Raw genomic sequence first — 14,654 nt, 5'->3', positions numbered from 1 at the left:
AAAATATATAATCTTCCAATAGATCAATACAGTCACAGAACTTTGCATTTTTGAAAAGAATTTATTAGGAATGAACAAGATAATCCTTGCGGAATTAGTAGGAGATGCCGGTGTGGTCACGGATCCATCCCAGGTAGTCGGAGACGCGGGTGCCTCCAGAGGGACCGCTGTGGCAATCAGCAGAGCCGAAGGTGATCACTCCCACGAGACGGGCATTGTCGTGGGTAACCAGAGGACCGCCGGAGTCTCCTCCGCAGGTGCCCTTGCTGTCGGTGTTGCGGACGCACATGTCAGTGCTGGCCACCGATCCGTAGTACTGCTCGCACTCGCTGTTGCCGATGATCTGGACGTCAGCGCACTGCAGCCATTCGGCCAGGTTTCCGTCGTCCATACCGCCCCATCCGCAGGCCACGACCCAGGTGTTCTGGAAGCGATCGTTCTGCTCGTTCATGCTGGGCAGGGCAACCTTGTTGATCAGGCCGGTGAAGTCGACGTGGGGAGTGCGGATCAGACCGATGTCGGTGCCGCCACGGTTGGGCCAGTCGGGATGGCTGATGAAGTTGTCGCGACGGACGGTCTGCCTGTAGGCTCCGTTCCAGCCCCAGTTGGATCCGTAGTGGATCACCACGTAGTCGGTGGTCAGGCAATGGGCGGCGGTCAGGATCCAGTCGTTGGCAATGATGGAACCAGCACCAACGGCACCACTGTTGCTTCCATCGTTCATGAGGAACAGACCCACAATGTAGGGGGCCTTGCCCTCGGGAGCTGGGTAGCCGTTGACGATGCGACCCTCGGGAATCTCGGTGAAGGTCACCTGGCGCAGCAGGCTGGTGCGGTTAAGGCGGGCCGGGGTGCCGGACACCAAGGCCAGGGCCACGGAGAGAGTTAGCAGGAACAGTTTCATGGCTGACAAAAAACTGAATATTCGTACTAAGACGTCGGACTTTTATACGATTCGGCGGGCCCCCTGTAAAGTGTCTGCGAGTGCACCTTATCGCTATCACTTTCGACAGTCCACTTTGATTGATTCCAGAGTTGGCTATCAACTCAATGACCCTTCTGGCCAATAATCAGCATATTCACTAATGAAATTTTGAATTCACACTCTTAATCTGTCATGAATGAAACCCTGAGTGTTTGTATACAGTGGAAAAATCTTTTGATATGTATTTTTATACTCCGGAAATTAATTTTAGCAGGGGGGTAGGCAGGGGCGTAGGCACCCTGAAAGCCTATGCAAACTATGGTTTTCAGAATTATGCTACACAATATATGTACTCAACAATTTTTTGGGGAGATCTATAAGAATAGTTTGCTGTGGTCATATACAAATTCAACAGCCATTGCTTCGTTGTCATGTTAAAAATTGAGTATATTTACATTGCATCGGTTTCTCGCTTTCATAGGAGAAAATGTTACATTAAGGTTTATTGCTTGGGGTAATTAGTTTTTTAAATCTGGAGAATGATCAGTTTTCTCGATACTTAATGGGTGGTGTCATTAGCTAAGATATGGAACGGTAATATAATAAAGGAAGCTATGAATATTTTGCATTATATTTATAATTCCTATGTATTAAATTGTTTCGAATTTATATTATTTCAATAAAGACAAATAAGTAAATTTGTTTTCGGACTTCTTGTGCTTTTTCCAAATCGGATCATTCGATTTTATAGCTGTAATACTTTGCATAGTCAATCTAGGCATTGTAATCGCTTAGTATTCAAGTTATTAACCTAGAATGGTCCTAACCAATTTTTTTTATTGATTAAACAAACTTTCCAAAATTAGTTCATTTTTACAGCTGCAAGGGTATAACAACATAAATATTTTTAGGTAACTTACCTATGATTCCTTAAAAGATCATGAAGTAAAATCGAAAATTTGTATTCAAGCATTTAAGTTGTCCTTCACAAAAACAGCTAAACATTAATTTTTTGCAGCTTTCAGAGTGATTATATATTTATATAGATAGGTACATTTACATTGCAATATATCTGAATATATAGGTTGGATGTAGAATTCATTTCAATTTAGCCATGGTCCAGTTTCCAAGTTAGTAGTAGGCTATTCCCGACTTTTCGCGGATCCAGTCCAAGTGATCGGAGACACGGGTGTAGCCCGAGGGTCCACTCTTGCAGCCGCTGGAAGCGAACGTGATGACGCCCACTTGGATGGGGTTGTCGTGTGTGACCAGTGCGCCGCCAGAGTCGCCGCCGCACACGGATTTTCCATCGGTGGCCCGGGTGCACATATCCGTGGCGGCCACCGATCCGTAGGACCTGGCACATTCGCTGTTGCTAATGACCTGCACGTCCATGCACTGCAGCCAGTCGGCCAGCCTTCCATTGGCCATTCCTCCCCAGCCGCAGGCCACGCACCACCAGTTCTCGAATCGCTCTCCTTGCTGGCTGAACTTGGGCAGGGAGACCTTGTTGATCAGGTTGGTGAAGCCCACGTAGGGAGTGCGGATGAGTCCGATGTCATGGCCAGCACTGTTTCCGAATCCCGGGTGCCGGAAGAAGTTATCCTTGTTCACCGTGTGCTGGATCTGACCATTCCAGGCTCGATTCGAGCCGTAGTGAATGGTCACCGAGTCGGTGGTCAGGCAGTGGGCGGCGGTCAGGACCCAGGTGTTGCCAATTATGGTTCCTCCGCCCACGGCTCCGTTGTTCATCCGAAGACCCACGGCATAGGGAGCCTTGCCCTCGTAGGCTGGATATCCGTTTACAATGATGTCCTGCGGACCATCGTGATGAGCCGAGCGATTCCTGTGGGCACAAGTGGTAACCACAAAGAGTAACAACAACAGAAGCTTCACGGTCATGTTGGAAATTGAACGCCGTTTGGTGTTGGTTCTGGGTTTTATTGAAAAAATTCTACCGATTTTACTGGGGGTAATTACTTTCGCAACTCTGGAGAGTCATCAGAGCTATCGAAACCTAATGAGTGTCGTAATTAGCTAAGATATTCTTGTAATGGGTAATACGAAGAAGTAAGGAAATACTTTTTGGTTTCCAAATCTAGTATGTAAAAATTTACGTAAGTCGTTTAGGGGTAACAAAATAGGTACTATATTATATTATTAAGTATATAATATCTTTTTAATTAATACATTAATATTACGTATAAAATACTTTCAACTCCCTAATCTAATTTTTCAAAATATACATAAGTCGTTTAGGAATATTACGAAATATTTCTTTATATCGGCATAGATATAAAAATTATAGAAATTAACAGAACTAATTACTTAAGAAATTGTTTTCATTAAATCATCAATAATGGAGTCCCACAAAATCTCTTAAACTTAATACTTCCGTACTGCCTATCTTGAATCTATAAATAATAAATATTCCCCTTCCTTTACAGATGCAACGTGGCCGTGATGCTGCTCACGGACATTGTGGTGGACGGAATTCCTGGGATCGACTGGACGCTGCACCTGCCGCTGATGCTGCACATCCTATTCCTCGGACTGGACCACACGCGCATCATTGTGCGGGAGCACTGCAAGCAGCTGTGCGTCAACCTGCTCATCGTGCTGGCCGAGCACAACGATCACCTGACGGTGGCCCGCATCCTGCTGAACAGCGAGACGAGTAAACTGGATCTGGGACTCACGGTTCCCGCTCTGCCGGTGATTGATAACAATTTCACGGAGCTGCACCAGCAATTCGATAGCTATCTGCTGCACGTCAGTCCCCAGGCGGCGGCCTATGCCCTGCAGCACAATCTCTCCAGCTCCACGATCATAGCGGCGCATCAGCAGAATCTCTCGCAGACGCCGCAGCAGAATCAGCAGCAAGCGGGCTCGCAGAACGGGCAGAATACCACGCCGCCTGGTTTGACCACCACGCCGGCTGCCCTGCAAATAAATCCGAATAATTCGGAGAACTCGGAGGTGCCGCTGATCCATCCGGACGAGCATGCTCCTCCGCAGCCAGGACCCAGTATGCCCATTGCCCATGTGATCAAGAGCCTGTTGAAGTTCCTCGCCCAGGACACCTGCCAGCCGCTTTGGAACTACGAGGATATTACGGCCAAAGTGTGGGCGGTAAAATCCGCGGAGCAACTGAGCTGCTTCCTCAAGCACATGGTCAAGGTTTTCGCAGATAGCTATCCACAGGCTCGCATCGCCGAGCGCTGGGCACAGACTGCTCTTCAGTTGGGCCTCTCCTGCTCATCCCGCCACTACGCAGGACGCTGCCTGCAGATCTTCCGGGCTTTGAATGTGCCCATTAACTCGAGGATGCTGTCGGATATCCTCTCCCGCCTGGTGGAAACGGTGGCCGAGCAGGGCGAGGATATGCAGGGATATGTCACGGAACTGCTGCTCACTCTGGAGGCGGCTGTCGATAGCTTGGACTCGGACTTCCGGCCGCTCGACGTGATGAAGGATATCTTCAAGAGTACGCCCAATCTGAACAACAAGGACGGGGGACCCAACTCGATTTTGCCCGGCAAGAAGTCGCCTTCGGGCATGACGCCGCAGTCCTCGAACTACTCGATACCCAGTCACGGGAGGAGCACCAGCTACTCGGTTTCGTATTGCGGTCGGAAGGCCAATAACTCGCCGTGCGACAAGCAGGTGGAGCTAAGGAATCGATCCTCGGGCATCGATCTGGAACGGAGTGTCGTCTGCAAGTTCGGCGTGGGCAGTGGTGGCGTGCTGGGAGCTGGATCTGCGCTCTCCCGTTCCCGCAGCGCCCAGAGCCTCAAGATGCTGGGCGATACGGCCACGCAGGACGACAAGATGACCATCTTGGCGCAGCTCTTTTGGCTCTCCGTTTCCCTTCTGGAATCGGACTACGAGCACGAGTTCATGCTGGCGCTACGCCTGCTGACCAGGGTGCTGCATCGCCTGCCACTGGATCGTCCGGATGCACGGGACAAGGTGGAGAAGCTGCAGCAGCAGCTCAAGTGGACGGCTTATCCGGGTGTGCATGCGTTGCTCTTGAAGGTGAGTCTTTGTTTTAACTAAAATGTCTTCAAAACAAGAAAGAACGGTATAGTGGGGTGACCCGACTCATTAAACTTTAATCAGGTATAACTTTTTAACGAATGGTCCGATTTGAAAAATTTCTTCTACATTTCGATAGGTATAAATAAACGCAACAAGATTGCATTTATACCTTTCCGAAATTTTTAATCATGTGGGCACTTAAAATCGTTTGTGAGCGATTGTTGGCGTTAGAGGGGGCGTGGCGCCCAGCTGAAATAAGCTTGCGCTGCTTAGGAAGCCCAAGAATATGAGTGGGAAATCTCAACCTTCTAGCTTTTGTAGTTTCCGAGATCTTAGCGTTCATACGGGCAAACAGACAGGCAGACGGACAGACGGACATGGCTATACCGATTTGGCTAGTGACCCTGATCAAGAAATGCTTCCTTCTCCCTGTTTCATACTTTTGCACGAATACAATATACCCTTTTACTCTACGAGAAACGGGTGTAAATATTAATGTTCTTTGGTTCTCCTTTTTTTTAGGGCTGCACCCACAGTGCCACCTATGAACCCACCATCACCCTGCTCTCCCAGTTCGCCCCCCTGCTGACCCTGCCCGTCTGTGATCCCACCCAGAGCTGCGCCTTCCCCATGAACGTCATCGCCCTGCTGCCCTACATGCTGCTGCACTACGAGGACGCCAATGAGATCTGCATTCGCAGTGCGGAGAACATAGCCCAGGTGTCCACGGAGCTCGGGGCTAAACTGGAGAACCTGGGCACCGTGATGACGCTCTACAGCCGCAAGACCTTCTGCAAGGAGTCCTTCCAGTGGACCAAGTGTGTGGTCAAGTATCTGCACGACACCTATGCCCACATGGGCCTCCATATGGTGGCCTTCCTCATCGAGGTCCTGGAGAAGGGACCCCAGCAGGTGCAGGTGCCGGTGCTGAATGTGATCCACTGCATGCTGCACTACGTGGATCTGTCGGCTCCGCAGGCTCAGACTATCAATGCAGATTTGCTGCGGGCCATTGGAAAGTATCTGGATGTAAGTTCTAGATTAAAGCTATGGGGTTTCCCCAAGCAAGTGCGTACAAAAAGTTATCTTAGAAAAAATAAACTCTTCCTCAAAGCACTCTGCTCATATATCAGCCAAACAAACGATAAGAAAATTTATTTTTTTGTTTATTATAATTATTTTATTAGTTTAGTCACTCCGTCTGTGGCTAAAATCTAATCTAAATAGCCGTCTGTGGCAGCGTTTTCGATTATTGTGGTAGACCATAAAAGAAATCTTAGGAAAGATAACTTGGTCAAATCAGTTACTTTTATTTATTGTTAATGGAAAGCAAATAGGAATTTTATGTTGATAATAAATTTATTTTATTGTAACATTTTTACAACTAGGGCTATAGTTACTTTTATTTATTGCAACATTTATGTTAATGGATTATAAATAGACATATTACGATGATAATAAATTTAGTTTTTAAATTATATGTAATTAGATAAAAATATCTGTCTATTTTTCGACGGTAAACTGGATCATAAATAGACATTTTATGATGATAGCACTTTTTTTTATTGTACCATTACATAAATTAGGGCTAAATATCTCTCTATCTTTAGATGGTAAACAGGATTATAAATAGACATTTTATGATGATAATAGATTTTTTTTATTGTACCATTGTACCATTACATAAATTAGGGCTATATAGACTTTTAGTTAGATTTAATTAAATAAACATTTAAAAAATAAATTAAGGGGTTATATACCTTTTTTTTTTCAAAAAAACGAAATTTTTTTTTTTGCTGAATCTTAAAGTATATCCCCTAGAGAACATCTTCCCAAATTTTCATACAAATCCGAATAATAGTTCGATAGGAAAACAGCGTTTTGACGCGCTCGACTTCAATAGTTGCAACGTCAACGTAAAACTTTGAATGCGATTATCTCAAAGTCGTGTTTTTCCAAAAGTGCCTTCGCTGTGACCACGATTGCGCAAGAACTATTTGATCGATCTTCTTCAATTTTTTTTTAAATTATTCGTAATGATTGTGCCGAGTTCGTGAACGATTCAGTTTTTATGCGCCAATTTTAATTTCGCAGATCAGAATTTTTTAATAAAATTTTTAGAACTTGAAAAATCAACTTTGTGGAAAAATTGTTACTGTATGCAGAGAAATGCAGGAAATATTCTTAAAAGTAATCGTTCACGAACAGGAAATAATACTATACTAACTAAAAATTTTTGGTTTTTTGATATCAGTTGACCTGCTGGACTTCCATCGTGGTCACCGCAAGCCGCTATAAAAAAAAAAGGGTTCCGAAAGATTTGCCATAACTTCGTAAATTATTCATATTTTTTCAAGAACAAAGGCTTGTTGTTTCGATAAAAACATGTACTATCAATAAATAATAACTTCACTGTCATAAAATAATTGCTACACACAAAAAAAAAAATCCAAAGTTCCCTCAATTTTTTCGCTCAAAAAAGGTATATAACCCCTTAAATAACTCTCTTTTTTCAGACCGTAAACTGGAAGGACTCACTAAAGATTCTGAAGCTGATCGTGACCAGGAGCTCATCCCTGCAGGTGGTGCCACCCAGCGACGGCAGCAGCGCCGGCTTATCGTTCTCTTTCTATGGCGCATATCCGGACTCGGATATGTTCTGTAAAAAGGAACTGGCCGGTCGCACCATGGAGTTCACCTTCGATGTCTCACAGACGCCTCTGATCGGTCGTCGTATCCTGCTGAAGACGGAGGAGCCGGTGGCCACGGGAGCAGCCTCCACCACGGGCAGCTCCTCGTTGAATTCCACTTTGACGAATGCCACCACGGTGACGGTGGCACCAAGTGCTGTGCAACAGCAGACGAATGCGCAGCTGCAACAGCAGCGGACCCACACGAATGTGGCGGCCATGGCAGCCGCAGCAGCGGCGCAGCATCAGCAGCAGCAACATGCCATTGGAGCGGGCAGCAGCGTGGTGGGAACTCCCAATTCTCCGCGACGCAGTGCCAGTCTTTCGCCGGCGGATACGGTGCCGCTGAGCGGATGGAAGCGACCCTGGATGTCGCAGTGTCGCGTGCGTGAGTGCCTGGTCAATCTGCTGACCACCTGTGGGCAGCGGGTCGGACTGCCCAAGTCGCCATCGGTAAGTGAGCCTCTCCAGGATCGTCCCAGCCGGCCGCTTGTACATAGCCAGGTGCATGCCTTAGGCTCCCCTAGAGCAGCTCCCCTCTTCTCATGCATTTTTGCAATTATTTACCTCTAACTCTTTTTCTTTCATGTATACAATACCAAAAAACCAAAATACCAATACCAAATCCAATATCAATACCAAAACCAACCAAAAACTAACACGCATTATCATCATTAACCAATCAATCCGATACCAAAATCGAAACATATCTAGGACGATTTCATAAACTCAATTTGCTCAAAGGTAAAGGACACGTTTCTATGTGCTGCGTCTAGTTTGGCTTTTGTGTGATTTAGGTTCTCGCATGTAGTAGCTTTTTAAAGATATTTTTTAACAAAATTACTTAAAATATTTACTAAGTTACATGATTTGTTAACGTCAAATAGAAATTTAATCTGAAAAATATTTATGATCATCATTTTTTTGTTGGCCTGTGTTCCATTCCACACATTCCAGTCACACAAAAATACCGCCATTTGCTTTCCTATTCCGTTGTTCCGTTTGCATGTTGCATGTTTTGTTTCAACTGTACTTTTCGTTTATACTCTTAAATGCAAACACATTTAGTCGTTGAGCACGTCACTACTAACCGGATCGATTGCGACCAGACAAAGCGTAAGCTTTATCTCTATTACTCTTCTACATATATATTTATCATCTGAATGTTTATCCTTAGTTATTTTGTGAATATAACTAATCTTCTTACCTGTACGTATAGGTGATCTTCAGTCAGTCTTCGGATCTAATGGAGCGCCAGTCCTCGGCCGCTTCTTCCACGGAAGAGACCTCAGGTCCTCAGGGCGACCTGAGCAGTGGCTCGAGGCGCGACGATGGTCAGCCCGATTTCACCGTCTTCAAGGACTTTGATTTCCTGGAGTACGAGGACAGTATTGCTGGCGAGTCCACGGACAACTTCAACTGGGGAGTTCGTCGCCATCAGCTCTTCGAGGGCGATGAGGATCGTTTGAATTGCGGCAGTGGCATCGGTGGCTCCAGCAAGGGAGGACACTCATCTGCCCTGGAGGACAGCTTCAGTGATAAGACGCCCATTTTGAGCAAGAGGAAACGGCAGATTGCGGACGATTCATCCGATGAGGAGGCTGAATCCGAGTCGCCCTTGGACGAGGATCACCGCCAGTCGTTCCTGAAGTCGGGCTACAGTGCCGTGCCGCCCACTTCGCTGAGTCTGCGGGAGCGAAGGCGTCGCAACTCGGTGTCGCGCAGCGATACCAGTGGATCCAGTGCTGGAGACTTGGGTGATCTTACGCCCTGCAATGCTTCGCCTCACCTGCCCGGCATCATTCGCTTTGCCGCCATTCGCGACGAGGCGGAGGAGAACTGGCGTCGCCAGTTGCAGGCCATGCTGGTCAATCAGCCCTCGGCCCACACCTCGGAACTATTGCAGCAGCTCTTCCGGCTGATCAAGGAGCTCACCTTCAAGACCATCAACATTTCCAAGGAGGCCAAGAAGTTCTTCACAGGCATTGGTTCACAGCTGGGCAATAGGATCTCCCTGTTCACGGATCTTCTGAGTTCTCGGGCGGATCCGCCGCAGGTTTGGTGCAGCGAACTGCAGGCCACGACTCCCAAGCTCTTTGAGACGCTGCGTTTTAATGTGCTGGAGGTGCAGGAGCATCTGGAGACCTTCTTCGATCGCAAGGACCAGGTTTTAGAGGTAGAGTAAAATATCATTAAAAAGAATGGGAGTTATTTCACTAAATTTATTTCTTTTTAGTGCCTGGATGCTGTGAAGACCAGTTGTAAACTGTCGCTCTTCAACGAGGCGGATGTGGCTGCTTCTGGCCTGGAGCTGCCCAGCTCCTCCAGCGTGGCCTACATGCCCTTCGATCCTGCCTCCACTGAGGTGGTCCTCGACCTGGGCCGCTCTCTCTACAAGCTGATGTTCCAGCTGCTGCTGCTTATCGAATCGAATCACAAGATATCCTCGAATGTGGTGAATCATTTCCGTATCAACGAAGACGTGAGTGAAGAGATTTTTAGTTTAAATCAGTTATTATAATTTATATTTAATTTATTTACTGCAGATGCATGACATATCCGATCTCTATGCCCTGGTTCGCGATGCCCTGGTGCGCTACACCAGCGAGGCTGAACTGGATTGCCTGGAGTCCTCCACCTCAACGGAGGGCGAGCACACGCCCACGCCTTCACCTGGTTTGCCGATGACCCACGAGGAGTTTGAGGCCGCCCTCGCCGAGCACATCGATCTGCAGAGATGGCCCAGCGCCATAGCCCATGTGCGTCAGTATCGACGGATCTCCACGCTCAACGCCAGCGGCGATCAAAACCTGACCGTATTCAGCTACAGCAGCCTGGACAATCGCCAGAAATGGGATGAGATGTCGGTGATACTGAATGCATATGCGCATGGTATCATGAAGGATCGCACAGGTATATTATAATAGTGCTTTTTAATTTAAAGATAATTAATCCAAAAATGTCTCACCCCTTCAGCAGAAGCCTTCATTGTATCCAAATCGGACTCGGAACTGTTCGAGATCTATGCCATTCTCTCGGAGAACTTGTATCATGTATCCAGCGCCCTGACCAACATGGAGATCAGCATGAAGAGCTACTCGGCGGGCGGCGCATCGGGCAATCTGCATCGCAGCGAACAGGACATTGTGACAAATCTTTAAAGTAATCCGTAGACTAAGCGAAACGCAGAGTTAAGATCCCTTTTATATGTAATCTTTTAGAGTATCTAAGCTGCATTCTAGACACTGCTGTGTGTACGTAAGCGATCATTATTATTGAGTGCGAAAACAAATGTGAGTTAGATACGATCCAATATATTTATCAATTACAGCACAATAATCAGAAATAGCTGTCTGACTGCCTTTTTTTGTTGTGGTAAACCACTGACTGACTGTTGGTAAAACAACAATATTTATTAATAAGTATTTACATGCAATGAAGCCATTCAGAGGTCCGCGTTAAACCAAAAGAAATTCAAAACGATCCAGGAAAATGGTGACTGGCTGCCAGCTAGGCAAAAAGATTTTTAAGCGCATTTCGTTGCTGTCGGTTGTACTGGGCCAGGAGCTGCTTGGTGCTGTTCAGTTCGTTCAGGATCTGTTTGTTCTCGGGCAGCAGATTGTGGGCCTTCTTCAGATCGTTGATGGCCTCCTCGTAGTTGCGCAGACCACGCTGCGCCTGGCCACGCCGGTAGAAGGCTTTGCTGCACTTGGGATCCAGTCGAATGGCCTCGGTGCAATCGTTCCTGGCACTCGCGTAGTTGCCCAGTTTCAGGTCGACGGCGGCCGAGTTAATGTTGTTCACCACCGAGAAGCCGTCGATCTTCAACAGGTCCGTGTCGACCAGGTGCTTTTTGAAGGGGTTAAGCTGCTGCCAGCCAAACTGTTTGCTAAGGTAATGATAGTAGCGATTGGCCTTGCGATATTTGGCGCGGGCCTCGTGATAGCGGCCGAGACTGTAGAAGTGATTGCCCGATTGGCGAATGACCGTGAGCAGCTCCACCGCCGCATCAGCCTGTAGTGTTAGTAGTGGATAGTAAAATTGGGTCAGTAGTGCAGCTCTGATAGAAACTCTTATCTGGACTCACTGTGAACTTGTCGAACTTGCGCGTCCAGTCCATCGGATAGGCGGGCAACTTGTCCGCCGTCTCGTCGCTGCACTCGAGGCCCCAATCCTCGCCAGAAGCTATCTCGCCGCAGTCCCGTATCACGATCTCCGCCGTGGGATCGCCCTCGTCATTGCAGTTTTGTTCCATTTCAGCCACAATGCCCAGGCCGCGTAGGACACGGCCCACGACCACGTTGGTTCCATTCAGATTCTCACAGCCCACGGCCGAGATGAAGAACTGTGAATTGGTGGAGTTGGGCTTGCCGTAGTTGGCCATGCTGACTACGCCCTCTTCGTTGTGCTGGGGATAGATTAGCGGTTATAAAATGGGGTACAAAATAAGGTATATTTATAATCTGTAGATTTTCAAACACTTGAGAGGTCTAACAGACCATCTACTTCAGACTTTTTGAAGTAGTGCCGATCAAGTGCCGATTTCTCCGCCTGTTTAATTCAAAGGAAGCTTTAGGGCCGTTTTCTCGACAGTTTGTTAAATTTAAAGTAAGGAATAAAATCGTACGGAATATAAGATTTTTTAAACCTACTTTAAATTTAACAAATGGACCAGAAAACGGCCCTTAAAGGTTTAAAATCTCTATAGATTTTAAGAACTGTGATTTGCCATACGATTTCAAGGTTAAAACCTTACTTTAAATTTAACAAATGGACGAGAAAACGGCCCTTAATGGTTTAAAATCTTTATAGATTTTATAGAACTCTGATTTGCTATACGATTTCAAGGTTTTAACCCTACTTTAAATTTAACAAATGGACGAGAGCCCTTAATGATTTAAAATCTCTATAGATTTTATAGAACTCTGATTTGCCATACGATTTCAAGGTTAAAACCTTGCTTTAAATTTAACAAACGGACGAGAAAACGGCCCTTAATGGTTTAAAATCTCTATAGATTTTATAGAACTCTTATTTGTCATACGATTTCAAGGTTTTAACCTTACTTTAAATTTAACAAATGGAGCAGAAAACGGCCCTTAATGGTTTAAAATCTCTATAGATTACTGGTGTCCCTGGATAAAAGTAAACCCACTGTGAGTTCAAAGTTCTCATCCTCGAATACTGGACCGTAGATGCTCTCGCCGCTGGATCCGTCGTTCTTGACCACATCCCCGCTCTGGACGGCGAAGACGCGCTTGACCTTGTGGAAGCGGGTTCCCTTGTAGTGGAGCGGTTTGCCCATGGTACCAATGCCACATTCGCCCGTGCAGAGGGCGCGGAAATTTTCCGCTGTCCTCGGCACAACATCCTTGCGCAGTTCAATTATCATGCGACCCGCTGCGAGATTGATACATATATATGAGTAGAAGATTCAACTGGTTGGCATGGCAATGGCCTCAATCTCGGGCAGAATCCACTCACCATCCTCCTTGCCAATGGAAATGTCCAGGTAGACCAGCGGATTGGAGGTTTTCACCGGCCGGAGCAGCTTGCGTTCGTCCATTTCTGCCCTTTCAGGGCGGGCTCTCAGTTACGTGACTTGTCACTGCCCGCCAACTGGACCAGGCTGTTCCAAATTATCACCCGATTTCTAACTTGCGAATAAAATTGTTTACCTTATTTTAGTAGTGTGGCTGTGGGAGGGAAATCGCAAAACACCTGCTGCTGGTGGCGCCTCATAGCCTCTGCACACCATTTACACAGTGAAAAAACTGTGAATTAATTGCAAATATATTAAGTAACAACAATTAAATTAAAATTTATTTGAGACTTGTGCCGAACTTTTTCGTCTTTTTCAAACGCAATTAGGTTTTACGAATTTTGGTCGCTGTTGCAGAATCGCCCTCTGTGTAAAAATACTTTTACAGCAGTCAAATGTATGTAAATTTGATTATGTAAAATGTACATTTCAGATATCTTCTACATTTCATGTAGAAACCATGTATTTTAGTTGATGTCTCGAATAAATGAAGAAAAAATCAAAATAACGGACCAGTTTTTTCAAAATAGACCGGAAAAAGTAATGGTTTTGCCCTTTATCTCTAGTGCTAATTTCTGTAAAATAAATTCGTAATAAAGTTCCAAATGGATTGTCGTTAAATGAATAAATCTTTAAATTTCAACCATTAAAAAAAATTGCATAATAATTTTTATACAAAATTAGAGCTAATAGAGCAAACAGCCCTTCGCTTTGCTGAAGTACTCTCATTACCTAAATGACGTCGAAAAAACATTCAGAAAAATTGTTTTTTTGCAAAAATTATTGTCCTTGTTTTAAAAACCATAAAAAATGGTTATTTTGTCCGGAACAATACATAAAATGGGCAGAATATTGAATGCCACGTCGCGCTTGGATTTCGACCATTCTTTGATAAAAATCGTGATAACCCCTTATAAAAAAAAAAAAAAAAAAAAAATTGGAAAGAAAATGTATCTTTTTAAATTTACCCGAAACTTCTGTGGATCGTTAGCATGGGTTATTAGCTGGACAAAACAGAGGTTCTTATTGCTGAGGAACTCTTCCCTTACTTACGTCAAAAAAACACTTAGCAAAATTCTCGTTAAAAAAAAAAAACTTTTGACGATTCTATTTTTAATTTTACTTAAATAATTTGTTATTAACTCTTAATAAAAGTTCGGATATAATTAATGTTGGTCATTTAAATAGTGATGAAATATGAGTCTTTCAGAATAAAATGAATTTATCTTTGATTTATATCTTTGATTTGGTTTTAAGCGTTAATTTTTGAAATATCTTGCCTAGTTTGACTTTTAAAGAGTATTAAAAATCCGAAGACACTAAAAACTCATGATAATAAAACCATTTATAACTAAAGTCAAGGGGATGCTTCCCTTTTCCAGCTATTGCTGGCACTCTTCCCTATGAAGTCTGACTTCAATTTCATTATTGGGCTTTTTTGTGACTTTGGTAGCTA

General features: G+C 45.1%; 4 protein-coding genes across 12 annotated transcripts in view; 1 reads left to right on the top strand and 3 right to left on the bottom strand.

The window, feature by feature from the left end:
- fry (Protein furry) overlaps window positions 1–11,002 on the top strand; it is a 58,465-nt gene extending 47,463 nt beyond the window's left edge. For 4 of the 9 annotated variants that reach the window (XM_017155063.3, XM_017155058.3, XM_017155060.3 and 1 more), the window contains 8 exons: window positions 3,373–4,963; window positions 5,489–5,995; window positions 7,483–8,109; window positions 8,371–8,400; window positions 8,876–9,832; window positions 9,893–10,138; window positions 10,203–10,569; window positions 10,633–11,002. In XM_017155063.3, coding sequence (XP_017010552.3) covers window positions 3,373–4,963; window positions 5,489–5,995; window positions 7,483–8,109; window positions 8,371–8,400; window positions 8,876–9,832; window positions 9,893–10,138; window positions 10,203–10,569; window positions 10,633–10,817 — 4,510 coding nt within the window. In that variant the 3' untranslated portion in view covers window positions 10,818–11,002. The remainder of the gene's footprint in view (window positions 1–3,372; window positions 4,964–5,488; window positions 5,996–7,482; window positions 8,110–8,370; window positions 8,401–8,875; window positions 9,833–9,892; window positions 10,139–10,202; window positions 10,570–10,632) is intronic. The other 5 variants (XM_070214635.1, XM_070214634.1, XM_070214636.1 and 2 more) reach the window with 3 other exon arrangements.
- LOC108066527 (serine protease 1-like) lies at window positions 42–904 on the bottom strand. The gene has a single exon (XM_017155070.3). It carries the CDS (start codon window positions 902–904, stop codon window positions 95–97), a length of 810 nt encoding a protein of 269 aa, XP_017010559.2. The 3' UTR covers window positions 42–94.
- Window positions 1,975–2,835, bottom strand: LOC108066531 (serine protease 1). The gene has a single exon (XM_017155075.3). It carries the CDS (start codon window positions 2,825–2,827, stop codon window positions 2,057–2,059), a length of 771 nt encoding a protein of 256 aa, XP_017010564.2. The 5' UTR covers window positions 2,828–2,835; the 3' UTR covers window positions 1,975–2,056.
- Window positions 11,003–11,044: 42 nt separating the features above from the next.
- Window positions 11,045–13,340, bottom strand: Cyp40 (Cyclophilin 40). Its single transcript, XM_017155069.3, has 4 exons — window positions 13,141–13,340; window positions 12,812–13,056; window positions 11,744–12,064; window positions 11,045–11,670 (listed from the first exon to the last, which is right to left on the bottom strand). Exons 1-4 carry the CDS (start codon window positions 13,220–13,222, stop codon window positions 11,167–11,169), a joined length of 1,152 nt encoding a protein of 383 aa, XP_017010558.2. The 5' UTR covers window positions 13,223–13,340; the 3' UTR covers window positions 11,045–11,166.
- Between the last annotated feature and the right edge of the window lie 1,314 nt (window positions 13,341–14,654).

Source organism: Drosophila takahashii, chromosome 3L (genome assembly GCF_030179915.1).
Source record: "Drosophila takahashii strain IR98-3 E-12201 chromosome 3L, DtakHiC1v2, whole genome shotgun sequence".
Classification (NCBI taxonomy): Eukaryota; Metazoa; Arthropoda; class Insecta; order Diptera; family Drosophilidae; genus Drosophila; species Drosophila takahashii.
This window is presented reverse-complemented; position numbering and strand designations above follow the sequence as displayed.

Coding starts and splice junctions, on each gene's coding strand:
- LOC108066527 (XM_017155070.3), bottom strand. CDS start 904: ATGAAACTGTTCCTGCTAACTCTCTCCGTGGCCCTGGCCTTGGTGTCC.
- LOC108066531 (XM_017155075.3), bottom strand. CDS start 2,827: ATGACCGTGAAGCTTCTGTTGTTGTTACTCTTTGTGGTTACCACTTGT.
- Cyp40 (XM_017155069.3), bottom strand. CDS start 13,222: ATGGACGAACGCAAGCTGCTCCGGCCGGTGAAAACCTCCAATCCGCTG. Junction 12,065..12,811: donor ATGAGAACTTTGAACTCACA/GTGGGTTTACTT, acceptor ATCTATCCCCAG/CACAACGAAGAGGGCGTAGT. Junction 11,671..11,743: donor GCAAGTTCGACAAGTTCACA/GTGAGTCCAGAT, acceptor CTAACACTACAG/GCTGATGCGGCGGTGGAGCT.